This window comes from Perissodus microlepis, chromosome 10 (genome assembly GCF_051167445.1).
Source record: "Perissodus microlepis isolate ML-2025 ecotype Zambia chromosome 10, ASM5116744v1, whole genome shotgun sequence".
Taxonomy (NCBI): domain Eukaryota; kingdom Metazoa; phylum Chordata; class Actinopteri; order Cichliformes; family Cichlidae; genus Perissodus; species Perissodus microlepis.
The window spans coordinates 11516962-11531877 of record NC_140470.1 but is presented as its reverse complement, the minus strand read 5'-3'; the positions used below and the strand labels follow the sequence as shown (position 1 = coordinate 11531877).

General features: G+C 39.7%; 1 protein-coding gene across 7 annotated transcripts in view; it reads left to right on the top strand.

The window, feature by feature from the left end:
* The window catches only part of LOC146378864 (glutamate receptor 3), a 77808-nt gene that overhangs the window by 60285 nt on the left and 2607 nt on the right, over positions 1 to 14916 (top strand). For 2 of the 7 annotated variants that reach the window (XM_084941967.1, XM_084941969.1), the window contains 3 exons: positions 7062 to 7309; positions 8035 to 8149; positions 14552 to 14800. In XM_084941967.1, coding sequence (XP_084798093.1) covers positions 7062 to 7309; positions 8035 to 8149; positions 14552 to 14797 — 609 coding nt within the window. In that variant the 3' untranslated portion in view covers positions 14798 to 14800. Of the gene's footprint in view, positions 1 to 7061; positions 7310 to 8034; positions 8150 to 13328; positions 13473 to 14551; positions 14801 to 14916 lie in introns of those variants that run through there. The other 5 variants (XM_084941968.1, XM_084941966.1, XR_014801527.1 and 2 more) reach the window with 4 other exon arrangements.

Genomic DNA, 14916 nt, shown 5'->3' with positions numbered 1-14916 from the left:
CCGTTGTCTATTTGCCTTAGTCGCTTATCATTCTGCAGTATATTACAGATGACTGACACATCTAGCAGCCTTAAAAAAATATCTCATTCACATCTGTTGAATGAGACATTTTTTACAAATAGATATTAAATTGAATATTTTAGTGGCTTCCTGGTGAGTCATTGCATTGAAGGCAGCTCCATAAGCAGCAGTTCCTCTCTGTAGATGCTCTAATCTGTGATGTATTAGACAGGATGTGATTTATCAAAGGTGCTCCTGAGGAGATAATTGACAGACATGTAGTGACTTTGTCTTGAGTAAAAAATATGGGCTCTTTCTGCATACAAACTGGAAATGCCAACGCAGAGGAACGTTTCTGATGAAAGGTTTTTGAAATCTGGAGATTAGACACTAATGATTAATAGAAGCTATCAATGCATTTCAGCCTGATCATCAAAGAGGATGTATCACTTAATACAGATAATACATGCTCCTTAGGGCTCATAATATATGATGATAACCAGTATGCTAATAATTAAACATACGCTTTAATTATTTGTTCTGGTCCTCAGAAAGGTTTTTTGTCAAGCCCCTCAGCTTTTTAAAGCATTGCAGAGGTAGTTTTATTTAAAATAGATGCAAATTTCTCATATCTATTTTGTGTTTTTCTTTCTGCCATTCTGCCATTTAAACCTTCCATTGTATATGGAGTTGTATAAATATGTATAATATTTAAAAAGATAAGTAAAAACATTTTTGGAGACATTTTTGGAACTACACCTATTTGCTACTTGTGGACTAATTAGGAAGCTAGCTTAGTATGAATAGACAGCTACTGTACAGCTTGGATCTCTCCAAACCTAAAAAAATTTACTAGTATCATTAAAGTTCATTAAAGCATTAAAACCATATGTAATGTCACAGACTGGTTTGTGAACAACTGTTCACAAAAGAGACCATAATTGAATGATAGTGTTGTTTTTTTATGCTGATTATAGCAAGCTTGTTTAACAAGGTACTGAACTGTCTGTGGGACACAACCTGTCTCCAATCAGTCAGTCTAACTAAGACTGACTGCAGTCTCTCTGAGACAGATTGGCGAATGTTTACAAATAATTGTCTAATCTACAAAGGTGATTAGATTGCTAACATGCTGCAATCAGTCATTCTGTGCTGATTAGTGCATCTCTTTGCAATTCAGTGGTTGCATTCTAGTTATAATCCTTTATAAAAGTATTGTTGCCGGAGGTTTCTTCCTGTTAAAATGGAGTTTTTCCTTCCCACTGTCGCCAAAGTGCTTGCTCATAGGGGCTCATATGATTGTTGGGTTTTTTTCTCTGTATGTCTTATTGTAGGGTCTACCTTACAATAAACAGCGCCTTGAGGCGACTGTTGTTGTGATTAGACGCTATATAAATAAAATTAGAAAGTAGCTGCCATGCCATTTTTCACTACACCATTTGTGGAATGAATTTCAGTTTCAGTTTCAAATCTATAAATTTTTGGCTCGACTCTGAATGGAAGTACTTAATGGGAATTTCTTTCTATGCAGACAGCAACAGAGTTGAGATTTGTCACAGTTAATCACCATATTACCAAAAGCAGATTTCATGTAATCGCCAACTTGACCCCATTCAGTTGCAAAATGATCTCTCAATTTAACAAGTTAAACCATATAAGTATTACCTCCCTGTACAGCTGCTGGCTGTATAGCGAGAGATCAAAGCCACTCTATATATGAGGTGTAAATATGTTTATTATTGTTGTGAAGTTCTGAAATTTTAACGTAGAGGTTTAAGAGGATTGACTCTTGGCACAATGCTCAGGTGGCCAGATTTGAGAAATCACTGTTAGCTTCGCTTCTTTAGAGAAATGATTAAAATCTGCTATATATTATAGGTATTGTGATTAATTTTTGCACATAATCTGTCCTGAGCTTCACTCTCCAGTGTGCAACAGTTTATAGAGTATGGTAAACTGAACCAACTAAATTTACAGGGAGTGCAGAATTATTAGGCAAGTTGTATTTTTGAGGAATAATTTTATTATTGAACAACAACCATGTTCTCAGTGAACCCAAAAAACTCATTAATATCAAAGCTGAATGTTTTTGGAAGTAGTTTTTAGTTTTAGCTATTTTAGGGGGATATCTGTGTGTGCAGGTGACTATTACTGTGCATAATTATTAGGCAACTTAACAAAAAACAAATATATACCCATTTCAATTATTTATTTTTACCAGTGAAACCAATATAACATCTCCACATTCACAAATATACATTTCTGACATTCAAAAACAAAACAAAAACAAATCAGCGACCAATATAGCCACCTTTCTTTGCAAGGACACTCAAAAGCCTGCCATCCATGGATTCTGTCAGTGTCTTGATCTGTTCACCATCAACATTGCGTGCAGCAGCAACCACAGCCTCCCAGACACTGTTCAGAGAGGTGTACTGTTTTCCCTCCTTGTAAATCTCACATTTGATGATGGACCACAGGTTCTCAATGGGGTTCAGATCAGGTGAACAAGGTGGCCATGTCATTAGTTTTTCTTCTTTTATACCCTTTCTTGCCAGCCACGCTGTGGAGTACTTGGACGCGTGTGATGGAGCATTGTCCTGCGTGAAAATCATGTTTTTCTTGAAGGATGCAGACTTCTTCCTGTACCACTGCTTGAAGAAGGTGTCTTCCAGAAACTGGCAGTAGGACTGGGAGTTGAGCTTGACTCCATCCTCAACCCGGAAAGGCCCCACAAGCTCATCTTTGATGATACCAGCCCAAACCAGTACTCCACCTCCACCTTGCTGGCGTCTGAGTCGGACTGGAGCTCTCTGCCCTTTACTAATCCAGCCACGGGCCCATCCATCTGGCCCATCAAGACTCACTCTCATTTCATCAGTCCATAAAACCTTAGAAAAACCAGTCTTGAGATATTTCTTGGCCCAGTCTTGACGTTTCAGCTTGTGTGTCTTGTTCAGTGGTGGTCGTCTTTCAGCCTTTCTTACCTTGGCCATGTCTCTGAGTATTGCACACCTTGTGCTTTTGGGCACTCCAGTGATGTTGCAGCTCTGAAATATGGCCAAACTGGTGGCAAGTGGCATCTTGGCAGCTGCACGCTTGACTTTTCTCAGTTCATGGGCAGTTATTTTGCGCCTTGGTTTTTCCACACGCTTCTTGCGACCCTGTTGACTATTTTGAATGAAATGCTTGATTGTTTGATGACCACGCTTCAGAAGCTTTGCAATTTTGAGACTGCTGCATCCCTCTGCAAGATATCTCACTGTTTTTGACTTTTCTGAGCCTGTCAAGTCCTTCTTTTGACTCATTTTGCCAAAGGAAAGGACGTTGCCTAATAATTATGCACACCTGATATAGGGTGTTGATGTCATTAGACCACACCCCTTCTCATTACAGAGATGCACATCACCTAATATGCTTAACTGGTAGTAGGCTTTCGAGCCTATACAGCTTGGAGTAAGACAACATGCATGAAGAGGATGAAGTGGACAAAATACTCATTTGCCTAATAATTCTGCACTCCCTGTAGCTTGTTGCATTTCACTGTGTTGTGTACAGTGATCAGATGTTAGAGTGGGGAAACAAGCACATGAGCGAAGCAATATTAAAGATGGTTGGGGATCATTTTAATAACAGCTTTGTGCTAAATGAGCCATGCTCCTGTTTGGTTGCTTTCTTAATTTATTTCCACTGATCATGAACATACAGCAAATGAGTTGTAATTATATCCTTAACCATGCATGTAACTAAATATTGAACGCCGCTATATAAAAACACCAAAAAGAGTGCACATGCTTTGCTTTGGCCCGTTGTCTTCGTTTTGAGATGCCAGCAGCGTGTCAGACACGCTCAGGGCCATGAGTCACTCTTAGCTCTGTCAGCTGCTGAAAGATAAACTGGTTGCTGGAAGAAGGACTACTTCATTTTCAGAATGGATGATGGGCAGTAAACCCAAATTCCTCACTGGCCGGAGGACGTGACCAGCTTGTCATATTCTCGATGTTGTGGTTACACCAGTAATTAATTGAGAATAATTTGTCTCAGTTAAGCCACCGTGGTGAGAAGATTTTGCAGCGCTTATATCAGTTTGACAGCGTGAGGAGTTTCACAGATTTCCGCACAGATGACCGGCCTACTTCTGACAAGCATACATTTACATGCAACCCAGAGAAGAATTGCATTTTGCTCACTATGGTCAGACCTGTCATCAGCTATTATTGTCATGCTAACAGTGTTTACATGAACACTCCACTGAACTGAAATCGTGCATATGTCAAGAATGATTCACTTACTAGCCCAAGCCCACAATCCATTACATATCTGGTGAATTATTTATGTTGCCGTACACGTTGCCGAGCTGACACAGTTTGTCAGTTCACTCTGATGTTTTCATTTACTCTCACCTAATAGAAATAATGGAAGACTGACTCACATGACTACTGAACATACAATCTGGAACAAACCGGTCGCACAGACGCTGTTAATAAATATGAGTTCAAGCCAAAGTTCCCTCTGAGATTCATCTCTCACAGCCAAGTGCAGGTCGCATTAGCCCAGTTTAATGTAGCCTCGTTTTTTTCCCCTCTCTTCTCTATTGTAGACAGCTGTGTACTCCTACTCCCTGGTGCCCAGCGATCAGCCTCTCGCTGGCCATTTTTAGCAGCATACTGAGTGTCAGAGTAGGGCCGTGCTGTGCATGTCTGTAGCTGCTCCAGCTGGCAGCTGACTGGGCCACAGAGGTGAAGCCGTCAGACTTGAAGTTAGCGGGTCAAATAAGTTAAAGAAGATGCCATTACAAAAGGAGTTCTTGACACTGTCAAAGAAGAGTGTATTTCAGATCACCCATGAAGAAGAAGTACTAGAAAGGTTTTTTTCCCCTTTTTTGTTTTCCTGGTGAGTCACAACTCGTGTTATTTCTGTGTTTGTGGTACAATTGGTGTGGATGCATACTGATCCATACTGAACACTAAAGCCAAAACAACAAAAAAGACAACCTGCTCATTTTTCAGGAACCTGTGCAGATGCCTGACTCAACAGTCATTTTAGAGATTTAAAAGGAGTTAAAAAAAGATTTTTGTAGCTTCTGTAGCTTCTTTTAAGTGCAGGTGGACTGATGCAGTTCCTTCTTGACCTTAAACACGTCAACGTAAAGCAGGCTCCAAAATCAAAACACATGCACAATGTGTTGCATGCATAGTGTTTGCAACTAAGTTTGTGGAGCCTCATCTCAGCTTCCATAGGGCGGGAGGCGAGGTACCCTCTGAACAATAACACAATAATTCAGACTCACATTCACACCTATGGGACATTAACTATCAACAGTTACCCTAACTCCACTGACTGCATGTCTTTGAACTGTGGGAGGAAGCCGGAGTATCTGGAGAGAATCCACACATGCAAACTCCACACACTAAAATTCAAAAACGGTACATAAAAAGCAGCTTGTGTGGATTTTTTTTAAATGCATCATTTTCTAACCTTTTATCTTTGCAGCTATTATATGACACACACTGTGCTATTAACATATATAACAATAATATTCCATAAATAATAAAGTAATAAATAATAAAGTGCTGTAAGACAAAGAGAATAAAGACTGGCTGTTTTACAGGTGAACATGCAAAATAACTCTCTGTTCTTAAGTTTTCAGTATATTTTTAGCTGCTGCTTGATGCAGTAGCTCATGAGCTAAACAGCTACATATGCACAGTACCGTCAAATTCAATCCATGCATCGATGTACAAACAGATTGATTTGAATAAAATCTCAACCGTGATGGCGGCGACTGTGATGAGCTGTGACCTGCTGGCAGGAACATAAACTGTGGCGGAGGTCACTCCTGCTTATCGATACTGATACCAAACATGTGCTGCATGTTACTTCTGCTGAGCTGCCAGGTTGTCAGACTTCAGGCTGCTGGCAAGGAGCCCACTACCTCTGCAGCACCGTTTGCACTTAAAGGGTAAATCCACTCTGAATTACAAGCAGCACATGTCTGTTAGTGCAGCGCTCAGTACGTGATGAAATCTGTGAGATCACAGCAGGTGTGGTAACAGCTCGAAACACCTGCTGCTGAAAATAACCACAGCAGCAGCTATCTTCCCTGCGATTCAGAGCCGAGCTAGTTAGGAGTTTTGGAAAATACACTTACTTTCTTGCTGAGCGTTAGATGAAAATATTGATACTACTCATGTCTGTGCACTAAATATAGAGCTGGAGCAGGGAGCTGTGTGAGCGTGACTTCCCTCCCGCTGTCTTGGAGGCGGTCCTAGCCTATATTAGAGGGCAGTTGGCCGGCATAGGAGGGTCGTCAGCTAACACAGCTCACCTGGACCCCTCCAGCCTTTGAAAACTGGCCGCAACTCCTGGCATCAACCGTCTTTAGTGTTTGCACACACACATGCTGCTGTCCTTTGGCTGAAATGGCTCGTTTCTTCATTCTAGTGTTTTTTTTTTTTGTTTAGATGGGGGGAGTTTAGTTTTAATCAATTCAATTTTACCTGTCAATCTCTTGCACGTACTCACTACTTGTAACTTTCCCTCAGCCACTTTGTGACTGTTGACAGTCTTGTCACGAGTACATATTGAAAAACTGAGGTGTAACCTGTTAATTAGAGACCATCAGCGGTGCCTTGAGGGTATATTTGGTGGCACTAATTGTTAATTTAGCAGCTCGGACCAGAATAAAGCGTTACATTTTTGAGTCTTCCCCCCATAAATACAGCAGCTAATAACTCTAATAGGTGTCTGAGGGGGAAAACGTTGACAATATAATGTTTTTGATATCTTGGCTGTTTTTTATTTATGGATGACAGAGTTCTAATAAAGTATGAGAAACATGTGGGAAACAGAAGTTTCAGCCTCTTGCCACACCTCGGTTATTTTGCACAAATCCCGATAACATCCTTGTGGCTCCGGCTCCACACTTAAAGTCCAGACCTGTATCAATATTATCATATAACTCGGACTCCCAGCAGCTTCATGCGATTGTTTTCATGGTTGTCAGTGTGCACCTTGACCTTAACTGTCTCTCTCTTCTCTCTCTGTTCCCCTGAATGCAGCGCTCCAAAATAGCAGTTTATGAGAAAATGTGGTCGTACATGAAATCTGCCGAACCCTCAGTGTTTGCCAAGACAACACCAGACGGGGTTTCCCGGGTACGAAAGTCGAAGGGCAAGTTTGCCTTTCTTCTCGAATCCACTATGAATGAGTACATAGAGCAGCGGAAGCCATGCGACACCATGAAAGTGGGCGGCAACCTCGACTCTAAGGGCTACGGTGTGGCCACACCAAAAGGCTCTGCATTAAGGTGGGTGGGATATTATAACAATATCCTCCATGTTGTTATAGTATTCCACCTACCCTGATGTTTCCTTTTCTCATCCTCTTCTTCTTAAGCCCTTTGTTTTTTTTTTCCAAGTGCATCTCCGAGTGAAACATGTTATGAGTTATCTGAATTGAATCACACACATTGAGCCATTTTTGATTTCCTGTCCCACATATCTGGTTTGTGTCTGTTGTTTTCTCCTGTTTCTTCAGGTTATCAGTATATTAGTCACATCGACGTGCGCACGTGCCACTTTCCCTCCATCCTCTCGTTTGTGTTGTCTCTTCTCCTTCTCACCTTTCCTCTCTTCTTCTTTCTGTGGTGCCCCCCCCCTCCTCTCTTTTCCCCCTTTCTTTTCCTTTTAAAAATATTTCTTGAATTAATTTGCTAGTTACAATGCTGGTCTGTCAGTTGTGATGAATGTTAAGCTGCATGCTAGATGTTCTTGTTTCTAAATGATCAATGACAGAATGTCCCCATCCCGCACACTTCAGTTACAAATGTAACCCTCCATGCCACCTCTCTAATATTTAACGTTTTCTTTGCTGTAAAAATGCTTCTTACCCAGTGAAATTCTTTACCAATTTGTCCCTCCCGTGCTCCCCCTATGAACCATTGATATTTATCACTATTTCTTACTAATATTCTATATTAGATTTCTCACGGACCTGTTCATTTTCTTACAAGTTATGTTTTATCGTTTCAAGAAATGCTGTTAACCTGGCAGTGTTAAAACTGAATGAGCAAGGCCTCTTGGACAAATTGAAAAACAAATGGTGGTACGACAAGGGAGAGTGCGGCAGCGGGGGAGGTGACTCTAAGGTCAGCCTCAATGTCACCAAAGTCGGGTATCCTAGAACAGAGTAATCGGCAAGGCTGTCGTCACGGAGTGTAGCATTTGGGGCCAATCACGTGTTTAGAAGTTACTCGTCATTACCTGTGGCTTTACTATTATTTATTATGCAACAGTGATCAACTGGGAACCCTTTGCTTGGCTAATGGAGGAGAAAAAAAATGTGAGATAAACCAGAGGTATGTGACGCAGGAGGTAGGAAAGGCAGTGGGTAAAGCTGTGCTCGTGACAGAGTAGTTTTTGGTCTGTGGTTATGAAAGATGGAAACTTTAATTTTTCTTCTGGTTTTTATATCTACAGACCAACATGAATGTTCTTTAAAACTAACGCTAGAAAGAGTGAATAAAATGTACGTGCACTCTCCAATCTGCTGCTTGAACCGCTAGGGCAGGCACAGGAAACAGCGTTGTCTTGAGGGGACTAAGCATTGCAGGCAAACGTGAGAATTCTAATGACAGAGTGACGACTAATGATCCAAACTTTTTTTTTTGTCCGACATCCTCTCACTGAAATCCAGAGTAAGACTGACAGAAACCTTTGCTTGGTCTTGATCAAAGGCCAGTCAAAGAACTTTCCCTGGCCATCCTGACCTGGCAAACCCTTCAACGGTAGAGTGTAAGATACGACCAGGGGCTCCATTTGTGCAAGAGGATTTGATTTGTGCTTTCATCTTCTCACCAAGTTACTGTTTTGTAATAGCTAAAAAGTGTGACTGTGAATTTTGTGAAGATGCATTCAGCCCTGAAAGTGAGACTATGCAACGTTTCCTTAATAGCCCACTATTATAACCATAAGAGTCACTCACATACAGGACAATGACATGCTGGATTTATCACAGGGGCGTATGGGGGTTACGCCCCCCCCCCCCCAATAATCAGACCCAACCAATACAACTCCCCCAATAAAATTATGAATTATCTTGAATTATCTTGCATAAATAGACTGTTGAAAATTGTTGCATGTTTAATCATCTGGGAATTTACCCAAATTTATTTATTTATTGCGACCGAGATCTTCGCCCCCCCCCAATATTCAGCACAAAGTTACGCCAATGATGTATCCTTTTCTTGTTTATCGGTCACATGATAAAACTCACACTAGATGTAATTCAAAGCTCATTACACTGTCTTTGAAAGGTTATGTAGTCTCACTTTCTCTGTTAAGTTAAAACAAAAAAGAGAAATGAAATTATAATAGAGGACATTAGCTAATTATTACTGTAAAGCATGTCTTGCTTTTTCATACTGTGTGCACGCGCATACTAACTTACATCACTTCAAACTTTGCAGAGGAGCTGCAACCTTTCTTTGCACATCAGTGTCTTTCAAATATTGACACTGATGACATATATATATATATTTCCCCCCTTAATCAAATCAGTTGTACAAACTTTCCATAAATGAGGCCCCTGATCTTTTGTTTTAGACACCAGGATCTAGACTCTGGATCCATCTCTGCCTCTGCTCTTCAGCTTGCATCATGACCACAGTACACTTGACATATTATGAGAGAAGAGACAGGATGAACTTTCCTGTTACTGACTCTGGTCGTCCCATTCCTGAGTGAGCAGGATATGGATACTGCCAGAGGGGGTAACGCAAAGAAACCGTCTCCTCTCACTGGCAACTGTCCTCTGTCCCTTTATGTCCGGTTAGAAAGAGAGCAGCTGATCAGTGCAACAGTATCACTCCGGACTGCCACATTTCTTTGTCCTTGTTTCACTTTCAGAAACACCAGTGTTGGCAATTCATCAATAATATGGAGATATATTGTATGTAAAGACCACTGCTGTTATCACTGGTAGTCATCAAATGAAATTCAGCACATACATGTATATGTATAGACTACATATCACATAGATTTTAAAATGTCTTCATGTTTTTCTACTCTGAGATATTCTAAATTTATTCAGTGAAGCTGAACTAATTTAAACCTTTTATATTTGTTCCTGTGGGTTATTTTGGTATTGAGTGATTTTGCATGAGGTTTTTATGTTCTTCTTTGCTGTCTTGAATGTTTTCCCCTCTTTTCTGTATTCCTGTCCTGCAGAGAGTGTGAAAGGTAAAGTTGTGAGTTCACTTAAATCACACAGTAAAAGAATCACCTGTGCAAATTTGTATCAAATCCTACAAAACACTAAAACTTGTGAAATTTTAAATTCCACATGTCTTAGCGCAGAACCAAGCATAAGCAAAAGGGGTGAACCCACACCTCTTTGATGGAGGCACACTGACGCTGGAGATTAATTATTTAGCTTCACAAATGTAAGATGTTGTATTCCATTACAACAGCCTGTACAGGTGTTCGTTATATTCTTTTTCAGTCCCGCACTTTGTCACGGGGGTTGGGCTTATACTTCTTTTAAGGACTGATGCAATGAAAATCCTATTTCATAAGTCAGCTACAGATTTCACATGTGGCTCTGCAGACAGATTTAGGCTGTTTACACATACATTTGTTAAGATTCCTGGAGGAAATTGTGCCTAATAATCACAGATTTCAATGAAATCTAATTGACACCGGATGCATCATTAATTTCCCTTTTAAATAATTAAGCAATCAAAAGTGAGATAAAAACAGGCATCTGTGGACTATAACAATGAACCATATTGGGTTTTTGGTTTTTTCACGTTAAAATAACATTTTTGAGTATTTATAGCATGCCAGCTGTTGAACGATTAAGACATGTAACAGTACTGTCACATTTTTTAACATTTAAGCAAATCAGAGAGTTGAAAGCTGTCAAGTATGTAGGTGGGCTGCACAATCTTTTGTATTAAAAATTATAAATACAAATAAGGGAGATAACTGGCAGAAAGTGGTGAAATGGTATATAATGCACAGTTCTAATAGCTTCAAGCAGATATCAGTGTGTCCTTCAATCCTCACTTTCTGCAGGCTCCCATAACAGGAAGCTGGTCTGTAAACATAATGATCAGAAATCTGCTGAAACACATTTGTGACATAATGTATAAAATGTGTCACCATTCAATTGAATTAGTGAAACTGTTGACAATATAAATGTTCGTATAAAAAAAATAATATAAAAATAATATCTGTTTAAAATATAAGAACCTACTTCTGCAGTGCTGCTTATATTTTCCTTTATAGCATTTTACTAAACCCAGTGAGTACTGCTGGCAGTGATGTATTTTTGGCTTTCGGTTTAATTTGGACCATTTGTTGTCGAAAGGATCTCTGTTTGCTTTAAATGTGAATCGGTTTGATAGATCACCCTTTTTAACTGTTTGGGTTCGCTCTCAGTGGAGCGAGCCGTGAAATGCTATTACTTCAGAGGTTTGGGACAGCTCCCAGTGTTTGTCTCTCTGACAGTAAATGACAGGTTGAGTTATTTAGCAGTACCCACCACAATGCAGCCAACTGTGTGTCTCTGGGGCAAACTATTTACAAACCCAAGCACAAAAAAATAGCCCAAAAAAGCCTGTGCCTCCAGCTGCTTCAATAATGTGCTTCTGTGCAGAGACTGGATATGGATGCATCCGTTTTGTGTTTAGGTTTATTCATATAGGAAAGATTCAGAAAATACATTTGCATTTCTAAACTGTGAGTCTGGGCAGTGGCTGTTGTTTAAAAGCACATGGTCACCACCTGGTGGTGAGCTTGAACCTCTTTATGTGATGACCAGCAGGCTGTTGCAGTCCACCTTGTGATGTTTTCCCCCTACTGGATGAAAAATCGTGTTCATAATTTATAACAAATAGATTTATTTATTTATTTTTAAAGCAGCTCAATTGAGTAGATCATTCTACCCAGAATGCCACGAGGCAGGGTAGATGTTAGCCAATAACAACCAGTCATTATCCTAACCAGCTCGCCAGTTTATGCTAATTACATTTACCACTGTAATCTCTGCTGTGGCCTCTCTTAGTGCACCAAAGTGGAGAATAAATACAGACAGAAAATCAAGATACAAACCACTAGATGTTGCTTCATAAAAAGTGTGTTTGTATTGTGCAGAATGAGGTGCCCTTAAACAGTTATTATGAAAATCATTTAAGTTGGTAGCAGTTGTGCCTGCTCTTAAGTTGATTTCTTTGGTTTGTTGTTCATCCTCATAGTGTCTGTAAATCTTCTTCTGGATAATACAATTATAAATATAAATGTGTAGGATCTTCCTGAGAGGAAAATATTAAACTCTGCCTAACTGCCGACGTTAAATTGGCTCTGACTCGATTGCGTTTATAATCATGCGTCTAGCGTCTGCTGTTTGTCTCTGTAGTGTTCAACGCTCAAACAAACTAGTCTCAACTTTGCCCTTCAAAGTGCTCTTCTTGGAGATCAGGACTACAGATCCCTTGCTCCCTGCCCTTTTGTTCTTTTAATATTCATTTATTTTTTATGTATTATTGCAAAACACAAGGCGTATTTGACAAGGGGGAAAACACACACGCACACATACAGTGGTGAGAACAATATATTGGATGATGATGATGGATTGCATGCACTGATCTTTATTTTCTGAAAGGAAACAAGCCTGGAAATCTAGCAGTCGAGGAAATGCAGCATAATGTCTTCCACAAAAAATCCCTGCAAATCACGACTCTGACCTTTGGAGTCAGCGAGTCTCAAAGCAAACGAATAAATCAAGATCGTTTCATGATCCCTTTATAATTTCCTCTCATGTGATTGGTCACTCTGAGTTAAAAGGGGTGATTTTGTGAGACATTAGCCTCCTAATAGCTGTTTATAAAATTGGACTGCTGTTAGTCAGGAAAGGGTTCCTGTTAGATCCACCTTGCTGAACTTCAAAAAGGCTGCCCATAGCAACAACAACAACAAAAAAAGATAATAATGTGCCCTCAGCAATTACTGCCTCTGTTTTCTTTCATTCCCTGAAAGCTATGCAGCAGCTGCTTTATTCTGCAAGTTTAAATCTTTTTTTTCTTCTTCTTGTGATCAGTGTGTGCCGATTACTCAAAGCGATATAGGTGGGGTCTGGCATGCTAGGTTAGTCATGGATCATGAAAGTCATATTTTTATCTATATACTGCAGTGTTGCTTGCTATCTGTGATATGTTGGCCAGGACCCTACTCTATCGCTTTGTACAGTATAAAGTAGTTTTTAAAAAAGTTGAATAACATAAAATAACATAATACAATGTTATTTATGTTATTTCCCACGTGAAGAACTCCTGTAAACCTTGCAGTATTGAAACTCAGTGAACAAGGCATCTTAGACAAGCTGAAAAACAAATGGTGGTACGATAAGGGTGAATGTGGAACCAAGGACTCTGGAAGTAAGGTCAGTCGCTGCAGGTCTTTTTACACTGATTGCTAAAATGCATTTTGATCTAAATGTTCATACGCAAACATCTAAAGCACACAACAACACATGGAAAACATTCAAAACTAGGTTTGCCCTACACATACCGCAGTGCAACACACACCTACACTTTGAACACGGCTCATTACATTAACTTCTTTGTTTGTAGACAATTCTCAATTTTTTAAAAAATATTAAATTTTTTTTGCATGAGAACACACACGTTTTTTTTTAATTCATACCATAAAGTTTTGAATTGAAACCATTATACTGCTGTTTTTCACCCAGACTTGTAGTTTATTGCTGATCTTATTCATTGGTATGTGAAATAGTTTCTCTGGATTTCCCAAAGGCATCCTTATTCTGACAAAGTCCAAACTGACCTTTAAATACCATCTGAGCTCTAAAGTGGTCAAATGGTATTTAATAGTCATGTCTCAAAGATGGAGTGTCAGAGTAAGGAACGTTTTGTTAAAAATTAATTAAAATTAAGAGATTTATATCCTAGAAGTACTTTTTAGGTCAACAAAAAAGCAGAATTTACCTTTTTTTTCCTTTTTTTTTTTTAGAACTATACAATATATGTTAAAACTCACATACAAATGAATTTCAATATTAGGCTTTTTTTTAATAGCAGCAAAATGGTTCAATTCACCTTCTACAGCTTGCCACCTTGATTGTTACATATGCAGTGTTTTTGAGGCTAAGTTTAACAGCTATGATAGTGATCTGAGGATTGTAGACCTGTACGACCACGACCGGCTTCCGCTAGACGTGGCCTCGTAAAGAGACCATAAAACAGGCAAAAGATAGCAAGTCTCTCTACATTCACCTTCACAGCCACTTAGAGCACAAATAACTTGAGACTAGAACCTAGACAGATTTGAGTTGCTCCAACTTTTCTCATTTTTAGGTAGCCATACCTCAGAGGGATTTGTAGACAGATTTAGCAGCCTCCTCACAGTTTCTGTGTAGTCATAGTGCAGCAGGGTGTAAATATAGTGTAGGTTTTCATGTTAGTGTATATTAGGTCAGCCTCAAAGTGCCAGTTAAAAGAAGTCTTAACGGAGGTCTTTACCTTCCCCAGGACAAGACAAGTGCACTAAGCCTGAGCAACGTGGCAGGAGTCTTCTATATTCTAGTCGGAGGGCTTGGCCTGGCTATGACCGTGGCTTTGATAGAGTTCTGCTATAAGTCACGGCAAGAAACCAAAAGACTGAAGCTGGCAAAGAATGCCCAAAACTTTAAGCCGGCCCCTCCTGCAAACACCCAGAATTTTGCCACGTACCGTGAAGGCTACAACGTCTATGGGACAGAGAGTGTGAAAATCTAAAGGGTATGTCTTTTACTGTGACCGTAACCTGTTTAGAAATGTACTGAAGTCACATATAAGTGAAATGTTAAAGTTTTGTCTTCAGATGATTCTCAACTTTTAAACTTGCTTCGAGGTTT